General features: G+C 41.3%; 1 protein-coding gene across 6 annotated transcripts in view; it reads right to left on the reverse strand.

Annotated features, from left to right (window-relative positions):
- Nucleotides 1-15,709, reverse strand: part of ZDHHC3 (zDHHC palmitoyltransferase 3) — a 97,401-nt gene that overhangs the window by 39,008 nt on the left and 42,684 nt on the right. For all 6 annotated transcript variants that reach the window (XM_073678162.1, XM_073678160.1, XM_073678161.1 and 3 more), the window contains exon 3: nt 1,059-1,183. In XM_073678162.1, the coding sequence (XP_073534263.1) occupies nt 1,059-1,183 (125 nt within the window). The remainder of the gene's footprint in view (nt 1-1,058; nt 1,184-15,709) is intronic.

The raw sequence follows: 15,709 nt of genomic DNA on the forward strand, positions 1-15,709 counted from the left end.
ACCTGGCTCCAAAGCTTCAATTTGGTAAATCCTACTTAATCTAACCCAACCCAAACTTGATGATTTAGGGCTAATCTCTAGTCCCCCAATTAAAGCACATCGGTTAATAAAATATGTTGCCTATTTAACATCAATAACCGATATCAACACAGCTCAACTAAGCCTCCTAACACCACATGAAAGTAATGTACAATACTGTAAAACAGCAGACTCAAATACCAGCATTACCAGTGCAAGAGGGGCCAGTAAGGCCTGAAAGAAATAAAATTACCAGTTATAGTTACTAGATTTTGTAGATGGGCTGTTACTCCAGAGATTAATACTGATTATAATAACAAGAGTTGAGAAGGAATTTGCTTGCATAATATGGGGAATTTAGCATTAGCCCTAAAAGACTTTTGCCTTCTTCTGGATCAACACAGTAGGAATATAGGTTGGACTAGATGGACCGGTGTCTTTTTTTCAACCTTGTTAGCAAATAAGTCGTCATATAATCCTACTTGTGAAGCGGCCCGTTCAGAAAGTCTTTTAAAATCGTCAAGCAGGTCCCAAGTTTGTGATAACGTGGCAAATGTACATATCTAAGTGATAAAATGTCACTGATTTTTTTAAATATTTTTATTATAAAAGTAAAAGAAAAAAGGGCACATAAAACAAGTGGGATATTTGACATTGTATTTGAGAAACGAATGCAGCAAAATCTGGTTTGATGGAAGTCGCTGTCCGTGATTACATTTTATTTGCCCATAGTCTTGAAGACATAGAAAATATGCTCAATACGTCACAAAGGATACATTGAGATTCTGCGGTATACATAAAGTAAATACATTGAGACTACTCTATACAACACACAATATACATTGAAACTACTCTATACATCACGTAGGATACACTGAGACTGCAGTATACATCACATAGGATACACAGACTGTTGTATACAGCACATGATATACTGAGACTCTGCTGCATATATCACGTAGGATACAGAGACTGCTGTATACATCACATAGGATACACAGACTGTGGTATATAGCACATATGATATACTGAGAGAATACCTGCAATGGTGAGCCCTGTCGGGCTTTATACTGCAGCATTTGGGGCATTTGTAAACCACCTGTCCTGGCTTCAGTTGAAGGCTTTCAATAAATTCCTTTGTGGCATTTCCTTTAGGAACAGCACCCTGTGAGAAAAAAGACGAGAGACATTAATTTAGTGGAGATTAACTTAAATTATCTTATATATAATATTAAGCACACATACAATGAGGAAGTAAGAAAGCAAGAAAATGGCCTTTACTCTATAATGAAATTTTTTTTTCTGAACAAAACTTCCAATAACACATATACAGATTCACATACACCAATCCACAATATAACAAGTCAATAAGGGCTCATTTAATGGCGCTTTTTCACAAATTGATGCGAACTGTATGGGAATGGACAACTGTTAATCTGATCGGTCAGTCGGTCACCATACTGTATGTATATTCTTGGCAGCACACCCCCTGCTTACATTAGCAGATGTGCTGCCGATGACAAGTATTTTAAAAATCACATAAAAGATATGTTTGTCAGCTAATTACTGCTTATTTACACCATCTAAAATGATCATTGTGAACATGTTAAAAAGACCTTAAGGCTGAGTGCCCACGATGCGGATTTAATGCATTTCCGCCACGGAAACACATTAAAATTGCTTGGTAAGAGGTCTGAGATGTATCCCAATAATAATTCCGCTGCGGATTATCATTGCGGAAAAATCCACAGCACAACCAATTTGGGCAAAATCGCGCCCATTGACTTGCATCGAACCGCGTAATAACCTCATTTCAAGGCAGAAACATTACTGTGTCCAACAGTTATTACATATATCAAACTGAAATAGCTGTTGCAAAAACACCAATTTTTATAAAACATTAAGCTTAAGATTAATAGGGGTGCCCAAACTTTTTCATATAACTGTATACATGCAGATGTTATGCAGTTCAACGCGCGGATGGTACCCGGGTCTGGAGAAGAGGAGACTCTCCTCCAACCCGGGTACCATGGTTCCTGCAAGTTAAAAAAGAATATAAAGTAAAAAATAAAAAAAAATATTCATACTCACCTTTTCGGCGGACCCCGGTCTCCTCCCGGCAGCGTCCTCTCTCCTCGGCGTCCCGCGGTGTACTGAAAGGACCTGCGGTGACGTCATTTAGTCAGCTGATGGTCAAGCGACTGCTGACGTCAGCGGTCAGGTGATGGTCGCGTGACCATCAGCTGACTAGATGACGTCACCGCAGGTCCTTCCAGTATCCCGCCGACGCCGAGAAGAGAGGACGCTGCCGGGAGGAGACCGGGGGCCGCCGGAGAGGTGAATATAAGGTTTTTTATTTCTCTTTACTTCTTTTTTTTTTACTTTAGATGCAGCATTTGAAGTAGAAATTTGCTCTAAGTTGGTCACACAATATAAATCCATGCCAGCTGCATGGATTTATATCATGTGACCAACTTGTCAAGCCCTTTTCCAAGTGATGCTCAAAATCGCTTGGAAAAACGCTTTAAAAAAAGACATGCATAAACGCATGTAAACAAGCTGAAAAAACGCATGTAAAATCCGCATGGGTTTTTTCTGCAAAGGATATGCAGAAATGCTCAGGAAATTTCTGCTTCAAATGTGCATTGTGGGCACATAGCCTAAAAGAGGTTATCCAGACAGGTGATAATTTGTTGATCGGTGGGGGGGCCAAACTGCTGGGACCTCATCGATTGGCAGAAAGGGAACTCTTTTATTCCCGTTAGAGTGGAGTGTGACTAACGCTCCATTCATTCTATAGGGGCTGCGCTCATCTTTTTCCAGCAGCCCCAAAAAGAATGAATGGAGCAGCAGTCAACCGTCCGACCTGCTGTTCTATTTTTTAACAGGGATAAAAGGTCACCATCGTGGAAAAAAATTCTCAGTTATGCTGATCAGTGCGAGTCCACCGATCAGTAAGTTATCACCTATCCTACAGATACTGGTGAGAAAGGAATGTTAATGTCACAGGTTTACTGCGACAGAGGGGGGGCCAGAAGACTGCGGTGTCTGATTCACATACTCCTGCATTGATTAGAAACACTTCACCATCATATTAAATGGTACAGTTTTCTGCTAGAAGTGCAGGGATTAATCTGTTCAGTTGAGAGTCTCTGAACGTTTCCTGCTTTGATGAGCTCAGCTGTTCAGTGTTGGCCACTCACCTCTGCTATTTATACTGGCCTCTGGCAATCTGGATTGCCAGTGTTAGTTTTATACCTACTGGGGTGGAGTTGGAGGTGTTTGTTGTAGAGGTGTTTTGAGTGTTACTCTTAAGACTCTTGCTTGGTTATTTGTCTGCGTGCATATCCTCATCCTCTCCTATTTGTTTGTTCCTTCCATCTACTTTCTGGTGTGCCACTCTATTGTTTGCGAGTGCATATTTGTATGATTGGTATTTTCATTTAGCCCTGTACGTCTTCCCTTGTTAGTCTGATTTGTGTATTCTTATATACAACTACTCCCTACTTCCCTGGGTGGGGGAGGGGGCAGATAAAGGCTGATTCAGGAGCTCAGCGAGGTACATGGCCCTAGCATCTTCACATTTAGAAGTAATCCGGGGAGCAGGGAGAGCTAGGGCGCCCCTAGCTTTAGGGATAGGAAAGGAGCCCCTAGCCAAGGGTTATCAAACTACAGTCAGGTGACAGTTACAGTTCCAGGCCTAAAGCCGGAGGCTGCACCACTGATGGCCACATGTTTCGGTCAGCTGCAGAATCAAAATGTCATTACTTCAACTCGTCATAAAACCATCAAAAGGGAGTCACTGGCAAAGGATTTTCACACCATGAATATTTATTACAGACTCCCTTGTGAAAACATTTTCCAGTTTGATGTTGGCTATGAAAGTGCCTTGGACGCTCAGACCTTTAATAAAGAATAGCAGACAGAATGTAAAATACAACAATTATCCTCGTTTTTATCTTAGAATTCTGGATTATGACTGTGAGATGTTTCTACTTTTAAGTATCACACATTATAGAGACTCTGCTTTGTTGTAACCAAGACCACTCAACACAACCGCTGACATCAGACAAAATATTTGCTTTACAAATCCTGTACTCGGGACCTATTATGCAAACACCTTGTATTAGCTAAAAGAAAATGTAACATAGCTCACCTCCTGGACTGAACGCATGACACTGTGAATGAATGAATGAATGAATAAAGGTAAGCAGTGATCACTGTAGTTGTTGGAGGCAAAAGTGTAAAATCTATATATAAGCTGCTATCGAGGCATTTACACACTGGAATACATAAAGAAAACATAGGCTATATAATGTCCCATGACTCTGCATATTCTCTAAATTATTAGATGAAGTGAGCGGTGTGACTAGATGGGGTTGCTTTCCACTCACTACAGGCTCATATCATATATAGTTACATAGTTACATAGTTTATAAGGCCGAAAAAAGACAAGCGTCCATCCAGTTCAGCCTATTTCTTGTGCACTGCAGCTATTCCGCAGCGTTGATCCAGGGGAAGGCAAAAAAAAAACATGCGGTATAGGCCAATTTACATCATTGAGGAAAAATTCACTTCCCGACACCAATCTGGCAGTCAGATTAAATCCCTGGATTAATTAACTATCACTAAGCATAAGATGTAATTTTATTGTTCTCAAGAAAGGCGTCCAGGCCTCTCTTGAACTCATTAAGTGAGTTGGACATCACCACTTCCTCTCCCAGAGAGTTCCAGAGTCTCACGGCTCTGACCGTAAAGAATCCCCTTCTATGCTGGTGCAGGAACCTCCTTTCCTCCAGACGCATAGTGTGCCCCCTCGTCTTTGTCACCATCCTTGGTATAAACAGGTCATGGGAGAGATCTCTGTACTGCCCCCTGATGTATTTATACATGTTTATGCGGTCTCCCCTAAGCCTTCTCTTTTCCAACGTAAATAGGCCTAATTTTGACAACCTCTCTGGGTATTCTAGTCCCTCCATTCCCTTTATTACCTTAGTCGCCCTCCTTTGTACCCTCTCTCTAGCTCCAATATGTCTTTCCTGAGCACCGGAGCCCAGAACTGTGCACAATATTCTAAGTGCGGCCTTACCAGCGCTTTATACAGAGGAAGAACAATGTTCTCATCATATGCCCCTATTCCTCTTCTGATGCGTGCCATGACTCTATTTGCCTTCGCAGCTGCTGCCTGACACTGGGCACTCCAATTTAATTTGCTATTAACCAAGACGCCCAGGTCCTTCTACATGTCAGATTTCCCCAACGGTTTCCGATTTAATATGTATGGGTGACTGCTGTTTTTCTTTCCCATGTGCATGACCTTACATTTATCGGCATTGAACCCCATTTGCCATTTTTTGGCCCAACTGCCCAATTTATCTAAATCCTCCTGTAGCTGTGCCCTATCCTCATCTGTATTAACTACTTTACAAAGTTTAGTATCATCTGCCAATATTGCTATTTTACTATGCAAACCTTCCACTAGATCATTAATAAATATATTAAATAATATAGGGCCCAAGACAGACCCTTGAGGCACCCCGCTAGTAACCCTGACACCCCCTGAGCTTACTCCATTGATAACCACCCTCTGCTTTCTATCACTCAGCCAGCTATTTACCCACTTGCACACATTATCCCCCAGACCAAGCATTCTCATTTTATATACCAACCTTTTGTGTGGCACGGTATCAAACGCTTTGGAGAAGTCAAGGTATACAACATCCACTGACTCTCCCCGGTCCAGCTGTGAGCTCACCTCCTCGTAGAAGGCGATCAGGTTTGTTTGGCAGGAGCGATCCCTCATGAATCCATGTTGATATGGAGTTAGACAGTTATTATCATTAAGATATTCTACAATAGCATCTCTAAGAAATCCTTCAAACAATTTACCCACAACAGACGTTAAGCTGACTGGCCTATAGTTCCCAGGGTCACTTTTAGACCCCTTTTTGAATATTGGTACCACATTTGCTTGGCGCCAGTCTAGTGGGACAGTCCCTGTCCATAAAGAGTGCTTGAATATAAGATACAGTAAAAAGTCTGCTGTAGCCTTTGGTAACTGGCATGCTATATACACATTAAAAGGACTGTGTCATCACAAAATGACTTGTTGGGAAATCAGGTTTATATGGTATTTTTTAAACAATTGATTTTTTTATTTTTTTTATTTCACGATTTACATTAAAAAATAAATAAATAAAAATCTTGTCATTTTCACCCTTGTCATTAGTGCTAATTTAAAGAGGTTGTCCAGGCATGACATAGAAGTCTACCGTCACTATGTGAATCATGATAGCGGTCACATGACCACATGTATGCAATATGCATATTTGGGGTCTTGTGCCCACTAGACGTATCCAGCTACTCTCAACCCACTTCTATTGAGAGAGGCCGAGCACGACTAGCAGGCACATGACCACAAGTATGCAAACCGCATGCAAATGGTCACATGGCCACTCCCCTGCATTGGCAATACCAGGGGAATACTGACAGTATGTGTCAAGCATGGACAACCCCTTTAAAACATCTACTTCCTGTTGGGCATGTGGACAGTAGCAGCAATTGACTGGCTCAGATGCTTTTTGTTTATATCATATTTTCCTTGAATTTTGATATGGTTTTACAGAAAATTTTGTAAAGACATTTTGAATTAATAAACTGTATATAGAAGTGTTACCTGTCCTTGTAATCCTGCCTGTGATGATAATGAGACTAGTGAAAAATCATCATCTGTACAGAACAGGAAGTGGAGGCTATGATTAAGTCTAGTTGTCTGCATGAAAATTGTAAGACTTCTGATTTATTTTAACCACTTAGCGAGAGGTGCAGCATATTTATGGCAGCTGTGTGCCATCACCATATACAGCCCAGATTTTGGCTGTATTACATAGCCACCATCCTAAAGTAACTAGTGTGATCGGAGTTAGCGTCCAACATGGCAGCCATCATTCCAGGACTCAGTGCAATCATGGGGTACTAATGGGATGCCATGGCAGGCAAGGACCTTCGTCAGGCCTCTGTATCTGCTATGTTATCACTCCTATGAAATCCCTAAGGGGACTAATAAAAAATGTAAAAAAATAAAAAATAAATATTTTTAAGAATAAGAAAAAATATCCCCCCTTTAAATCATAAACACCCAAATGGCAAAAGAAATAGAAAAAAAAGCATATCTGGTATTGCCATGTGCATAATTGTCTAAACTAATAAAAAGTGAAAATATTTATCCTATCCGGTGAACGCCGAACCAAAAGAAAAGATTAAAACGCTAGCAACCGCTGCATTTCCACCCAAAGATGCAATAAAAAGCAATCAAAACATCATATGTACCCCAAAATTGTATCAATATAAATCTCACCGCAGCATGCAAAATACAGGGTCCACCCACAGAAAATAAAAAAGTTATGAGTCTTAGAACATATCAAAATAAATCTAATTTTTTTTCAAAGTTCCAAATATTTTTAATCACTAAAATGCACATCTCTCCATAAATATATGTGAAACACCTTATCAGTTTAGTACCCCATAATCATAAAGAACTGAAAAATCGAATTTGTTAGGTCATTTTTACGCATAGTGAACGCAAAAAATATACTTAACAAAAACATTTGATTTAAACAAAAGTTCATTTTCTGATGATGCATTCCCTTTTAATCACAAGGGACGCCTGAAGCGATAGCTGGGCCGTATTCTGGTTGAACAGGGCTCCTGCATCCTTGGGCCATGCATGATAAATGAGTGACTTCTATCTGACCTGAAGCACATCTTCATCGGGTGACAAGCACTTGACTGCATCAGTATTGAGCCTGAGCCTTTGTACATTTACCAGTGCTGTGTGTACTGAGCCAAGGACAACGAAATAGTAATCAAAGCGGGCATAATCATACACACCAGACGTGTACAAAAGATCGTGTGCACACCCAATTAACAAAAGCATGAAAAATCACAATAGATAACTCAATAAATCACTAAAAAACACAGAAAATCCAGACTAACAGCCCAAATTAATATAATGAACTGGACACCAGCGTAAATATCCTAAACAGGAATGTTCAGAACAAGAGCAAATTAGTCAGACCCACAAATTACGGTAAGCGATGAGCTTGGAACAAGGTAAGTAGGAGAAATAATGCAGCAAACCAGTAAGAGTGGTTTCATTTGGTCCTATATTCAGTGGTCCCGTCAGGGCTTACGTCCAAACCCCCACCATTAAACCGGATTCGGGAGCATGCGCAGACGGGGCTACTGACTAGAATGGTGCCAACAGAGTCAACATGTGCTCTGTCGTGCATCATTTTCAGGTGCATACGCCTACTGGAGGCGGACACCCAGGTGTAGGCTACTATACATAGTCTACAAGCCCGAAAATGAAGCATGACAGAGAACTTGTTGACTCTGTTGGCACCATTCTAATCAATGGACCCGTCGGTGCATACCCTCGAATCCCATTTTGCAGGGAGTTTGGATGTAAGCCCTGATGGGACCATTGTGCATGGGGAAGAACGCAGAATGAAAGCACCCTAAAGGGGAATAGCAATTAAAGGGAATCGGCCACTTCATTGGTGATGCCCAAACCACGGGCTGCATGAATCAGTGCCTGGCTACATGATTGTAGTTGGGTACATTTTTCTCAGAAATGCTCAGACAAAGAAACGTCTCTGGCTGAATTCTCCCCGCCCTGATTGACAGGTATCTTTGTGTGTACCTTTGGGCGAAACCTAACAATCAGATGGAGTGGGACGAGGAAAAGCCGGTCAGGGGCTGCAAGAGTCATCTCATCTCTCCCTACCATCCCCAGAGCATTTCCAAGAAAAACATACCTGGCTGCAATCATGCACCAGGCACTGACCCATGCTACCCGGGATTTGGGCAGCATTAATCAAGTGACAGTTTCACCTTAAATTTCAGGGAAAAAAATTAATAATGTGATATCCAAATTAAAAAGGAAACCAAACCCAGCAATGGAAAGAGTCTCGACAAATCAGTAAGACTCAGCATGTATCGCTGCAATGCAAGATGCAGCTTTGTCACAGGTATATACTGAGCCAGTAACATAGTAACATGGTCTTCAACCTTAAAAACTAAGTCCATCTAGTTCAACCCATAGCCTAACATGTTGATCCAGAGGAAGGCAAAAAAAACCATGTGGCAAACACTAAGCTCCACATTGGGGAAAAAAATTCCTTCCCGACTCCATACGACAATCAGACTAGTTCCCTGGATCAACGCCCTATCAAGGAATCTAGTACATATAACCTGTAATATTACACTTTTCAAGAAAGCCATCCATGCCCTTCTTAAATTTTAATAGTGAATCACTCATTACAACATAATGCAGCAGAGAGTTCCATAGTCTCACTGCTCTTACAGTAAAGAATCCCCGTCTGTGATTATGATTAAACCTTCTTTCCTCCAGACGTAGAAGATGCCCCCTTGTCCCCGTCTCTGGCCTCAGAGTAAAAAGATCAGTAGACAGGTCTTTGTACTGTCCCCTCATATACTTGTACATAGTAATAAGATCACCCCTAAGCCTTCTTTTCTCCACAGTAAATAACCCCAAGTGTAATAACCTGTCTTGGTATTGCAGACCCACCAGTCCTCTAATAACCTTGGTCGCTCTTCTCTGCACCCTCTCTAGTTCAGCTATGTCTTTCTTATATACCAGAGACCAGAACTGTACACAGTATTCTAAGTGTGGTCGCACTAGTGACTTGTATAGAGGTAAAATTATGTTCTCCTCATGAGCATCTATGCCTCTTTTAATGCATCCCATTATTTTATTTGCCTTTGCAGCAGCTGCCTGACACTGACCACTAAACGTGAGCTTGTCGTCCACCAATACACCCAGGTCTTTTTCAGTTACAGTTTTGCCCAGTGTTTTACAATTCAGCATATAATTATACATTTTATTTCCTCTGCCCAAGTGCATTACCTTACATTTATCCCCATTAAAGCTGATTTGCCATTTATCAGCCCAAGCTTCTAGTTTACATAGATCCTCCTGTAATATAAAATTGTTCTCCTCTGTATTGATTACCCTGCAGAGTTTAGTGTCATCTGCAATTATTACTCTGTATGCCCCCTACAAGGTCATTAATAAATATGTTAAAAAGAAGGGGGCCCAATACTGACCCCTGTGGAACCCCACTGTTAACTGAGACCCAGTCTGAGTGTTTTCCATTAATAACCACCCTTTGTTTCCTATCACTGAGCCAATTCTTAACCCACATACATATATTTTCCCCTATCCCCATTGTTCTCATTTTATGTATCAATCTTTTGTGTGGAACCGTATCAAAAGCTTTTGAAAAGTCCATATACACAACATCCACTGCATTTCCTTGGTCCAGTCCAGAACTTGCCTTCCTCATAAAAACTGATCAGATTAGCTTGACAGGAACGGTCCCTCGTAAAACCCATGTTGATATTGGGTCATGAGGTTATTCTTCTTCAGATGCTCTAGTATAGCATCTCTTAGGAAACCCTCCAGGATTTTACCCACAGTAGAGGTTAAGCTTACTGGCCTATAATTTCCAAGTTCGGTTTTTGTCCCCTTTTGAATATTGGCACCACATTTGCTATACGCCAGTCCTGTGGTACAGACCCTGTTATTATGGAATCTTTAAAGATTAAAAATAATGGTCTATCTATGTATCCCATCCGGGCCCGGGGATCAGTGGTGATGTAATCAGAAGATTGTTATATTAAAGGAGCACCATGTCCTATGCAGTTACCCTCTACATAGGATCTTGGATTTCCAAAGTGAGCAGCAGGGGGAGCAGACTTTTTTTTTTTTTAAAGTGCTCATTTAGATGTCAGTGATTTCTTCGGAACGCAACAAAATGACCAATTATCATCATAGATCAGATTTCATCCGTGTTTGGTCAGTATGCAAAAAAAAACCAAAATGGAGGATTCTCAAGCTTCTCCTATCAAACGGTCCGTTAAAAATGGAAGGAAATTGAATGGGATGGCATACTAGGTCTGCAAATACTCCCCCCTCCCAAAAAAATGTCCCATAAATTATCATAGGTACGAGTTCTATTCGTGAAAAACAGGGATAGAACCTGTTCAAGAGAAACTGACATCTAAATAAGGCCTCATTCAGGACATGCTCATTTTAATGAGAACAGCCCAAGGATAATGACATACGTGGTGTCAGGGGCGCCTACATACACATCTACCTTCCTCCAATCAAATACAAAGTGCATTTGGCAAAGAAAAACTATTGTGTTGGGGGCAGATTCATACGACCATATTGAAAAAAAAAAAAATCGGTCAGAGCTTCATCCAGAAAACTCGGATGATTTTTTTCTCCCTTGTCATCCGTGTACAATCTGTTTTCTTACAGCAACAGCTATTAATCATTTACAGTTTCCTATGTTACAGAATTGCAATGTAAAAATCGCAAGCTGTACTGTGGTTCTGTATGGCATCCAATTTTTTATCAGCGCCTGTAGACTTAAATGGGCTAGTCTCATTGAACGCATGGAAGAAACTAGTTCACACTGATTTTTTTAATATGCAGACTCAGTCAGTAAAAAAAAATCGGCGCTGCCTTATTGAGTAATATTGGTCCAGAAAACACAGTTGTGTGAACAAGCTAAAGGAAGACGGCGTAAGTTAAATGATCTTTAAGGTCGATATTAATAGTGCAGTCGTTTCAAAGGGAACCAGTCACCAGAAAAAAACGTTATTAACCTGTAAATATGGGGTTAATCTGCAGGTTAATAGCATTATAATGCTGCCCGGTGCCTGCACTTACCCTAACGCTGTGGGGAGAAAATTAATTTTATTCCCCCCAGCAGCGTCCCGTTTGAGTCACGGGGGCAGCGACGATGCAGTCACCGCTCTGAGAATACGGTGCAGTGGTTGTAACCGCACCACCGACACTGACTGACAGCTGTGCCCCAATGCAGAGAGAGTGTCAGTCAGGGCCGAGAATGCAGTTACAGCCGTTGCTCTGTAAACTCAGAGCGGTGACTGAACCATCGCCGCTGCCGCGACTTAAACTGTGCCCCCAGCCCGTGACTGACAGCTGAGCCCCAATGCAGAGGGAATGTCAGTCAGGGCCGGGGGTGCGGCTACAGCCGCTGCTCTGTCTACTCAGTGCGGTGACTGAACCAGCACCAGTGCCGCCCCCGTGACTGAAACGGGAACGCTGCTGGGGAGAATAAAGTTACGTTTTCTCCCTGCTGCATTCGGCTGCGTGCAGGTGCCGGGCAGCATAATAACGCTATTAACCTGCAGATTAACCCCATATCTGCAGGTTAACAGCATTATTTCTGGTGACAGGTTCCTGTTAAAAATTTGCTGCTAAACTAAAGATGGGCCTAATTTATTTTGACGCACAACTAATTAATGAGTAGACTCTCTTGCAGTTTGTGCAACAGAAAAATCAAATCTTAGCCTGCCTTGTCTACAATATAATTTAAGCCAATTTCTTAGGGTCCCTTTTTTTTTTTTTTTTTTTTTAAAGAAAAGTGGTGTGACAAGCAAAACAAAAAGAAAAAAAAAAAAGAACAAAGTTTACAAAATTATTTTGCAAATATTTTTTTTCCATTGACACAAACTGTTTCTGTAGAGACTTCCTGAGATATCACTAAGTACTCTTACCTCTAGCCCCTGAGCTGGTGACTGGCGACACACCTTGCTGGGTAAATATGTACCCTGATAAGTGAGGCTGTTAATGGCAATTATGCTGAGCTGCTCCACTTAGGCCACAGAGAACAGTGAGCAAGTGTCGGCTTATTGTAACCAGTGTTACATTACGTCAGACGGGCGATAGTGTACGGATTCTCTAATGTGCACAAAAACTCATATAAATGGTCTTCTGCACCATGCAAGGAAGATAATTGTATCCTGCAGGTGGCTATGTTTTCTTACTTTTGTGCAATAAAAACATTTTTTTGTTCCAGAAAATAATTTGTGTGTGTCGCTACATTGAAAGGTCTCATTTAGACACCCATGTTTTTTGACATAAGCAAAAATAATGGTGCGAGTATCATCAGTGTTTTGGATCCGCATTTCACCATTGTTTGGTTCGTGTGTCAGTTATTACCATCAATGTTTTTCACATATGGATAAATAAATGACAAAACTTCTCGTATCTTTTCCAGTGATAATGATGCCATCCATGTAATGTCAGCGATTTTCACAGACCCAGAAACTTGTATTGGTCTCTGTGATTTTTGCATGTACTCACGGTTTGCAAAAAAAAAACACGGACATGTGAATAGCCCCATAGACTATAAACGGTAGTGGGTGTGATTTTTCCTTTACAAGTAAAATATTGTGTATATTTCACCATATGGACTGCTACAAATGTGGCGATACCAATATATAAGTATACACACATGGATAGACATGTTTATGATATGCAAATTAGAAAAAAAATCAAAACAAAATTGTTCAAAACATCTTGATTGATTCAGTACTTGCAGAAATATCTGCAATTACAGGCCTTGTGTGTTCCGCCACGGTAAATGCTCTTGGACCTTACTGACATCACCGTTGCAGCGTGAGAACTTACTGTGCAGCTAGAGAATCGGCAGTAAGTTCTCACGCTGTAAGCGGTGGCGTCAGCAAGATTACCGCAGTTCAGCAGCTGTAAACTGCGATAACCTCACTGACGTCACAGCAGCTGGGTTCTCGCGCTATGCAGTGTCAGAAGCAGTAGTGGTTGCAGCTCAACTCTATGGAGCTTTGCTCTGAGCGGGGCTCCATAGACTAGACAAAGAAGACAGGGATTGTCGTGGGACCATGTGGACCACTGTGAATTATTTTTTGGGGGTAATAAATGGGTAAAACTGGGAAATTGTTGGAGAGTGCTTTTTACAAATAAAGGATTTTTTGTGTGTGTTTCTTTTTTTCTTTTGATTACGGGGTTAGTAATGGCTGATAGACACCACTCCATTATTTACCAATGGGCTTGATGCCAGCGGACATTGCACAGCTGACATCAACTGCAAAACCATTACCTTGATTGCCAAAACACCAGCGCAATCGGGAAGAGCCGAGGCTAAGCGCCAGTATTGGAGCATCTAATGGATGTGCCATTTCTGGGGCAGCTGAGGGCAGGCCTTATTAGGCTGGAAAGGGGCCAATATTTTTGCCTATTAATATCAGCCCGCAGCTGTATTCTTAGCCTTTGCTGGTTATTAAAAATAGGGGGGGCCCCACATAGTTTTTTTTTAGGGTCCCCCCTAAAAAAAAGCCAAATCAGAATCTCAATTTGCAGACACGGTAGAGGAGCATTGCAAGGCGAATAAGCCTCCTTACCTTGACAAGCCAGAGTCGGTATGTCACTCACCACAAGGAGAAACGTTACCCCTTAACCTCAGTCCAGAGCCTCTCACCTAGACAAATCAGATCTCATACTTTGCACTGACGAGGGCCGACAGCCCGAAACACTGTGTCAGCAAATTGAGATTCTGAATTGGCTTTTATGCTAAGTCATATTGCACGACTCGTTAAAGGGTTGATTGTGACTTGTAGGATAGCTGCTTCCAATAGGCGGCGCTATAGAGTTCAAGTCCTCTTTTTCTCTGAAGAGGCAATTTGCATATTTATTAGTTTTAAAACTAGCTTTAAATAATATAGAGAATTACAGTATGTAAAAGATGATGCTAAAAATGCATTGCATACGGACTGCATACACATGTCATACGAATGCTAGTTGAGAAAAATCACATTGTCTCACAAGGCACTCGTCCTACTTTTCTGGATCAACATCGGACTGATTTTCTATACGCTACCATGACTCCAGCTTAAGGCGGTTTCACACATCCGTGTTTTGGACTGAGATGCATGGATTGCCAGTGGGTCTCCTGAGGTGAACTCCACAACCTCATATTTTCCTATGATCTGTCGAGCTCAGGCCAGGAGACCCGTGGCTGGTCCGAGCATCTCTCACAGGACTGTGGGATCAGACACAAGAAACTAACACCACAAGCATTACTTGTGAATCAGAACTTGTTGGTTTTAGTATTATCATGTATCATACATCCACAGATATGTCATCGAGGCTGACAGGAACAAAGTAATGAGTAACCTAGATATTCTGGCACTCCATGCATAAACACAGGGACACCACTACATATGGCATCTGATTATACAGGTCCAACTTCATACCGCTACAACTATCTGGATGTGCATTAAATATAGCTATGACTAATGAAGAAAGCAGCCTTAATGAGTTGGTATCTCAGGACCATGCTTTCTTTTTAATTACTTGTAAAGCATGCTTTCTTCTATAAAGCGAGTGTACATACAGTATGTCCAAAGCTTTGTTGCAGCTCAGTTCTGTCCGGTTTCTCGCTATTTTGTTTGGACCGGACGTTTACTAGAAAGCTAGGTCCTTGAGGCACAACCGAGGTCACTTATTCATCAAGTGATTGGTTGCCACATTCAGAAGTCAGTGTCAAACCATCATCAATGGAGGCCAGGATGTACAGTGATTGGTGGGACACTCAGGAAGTCGAGGAGCAGAAGCGGCAGTGGCATTGGTAAAATAAATATTGTTATGTCTCTAGATGAAGAGGAAACATATCTGTGCAAGAATCATTCTTAATACAGGTTGACAATTTTCCGTCATTGCCAAAACATCTAGTTTTACATTAAAAACATTATAAAACAGTTCCAAAAAGTTATTGAATCAGACCTCAAATAGTGGACACATTTTTGGAATGTT

This window comes from Phyllobates terribilis, unplaced genomic scaffold (assembly GCF_046119375.1).
Source record: "Phyllobates terribilis strain yellow unplaced genomic scaffold, ASM4611937v1 Scaffold_4__5_contigs__length_816908805, whole genome shotgun sequence".
Taxonomy (NCBI): domain Eukaryota; kingdom Metazoa; phylum Chordata; class Amphibia; order Anura; family Dendrobatidae; genus Phyllobates; species Phyllobates terribilis.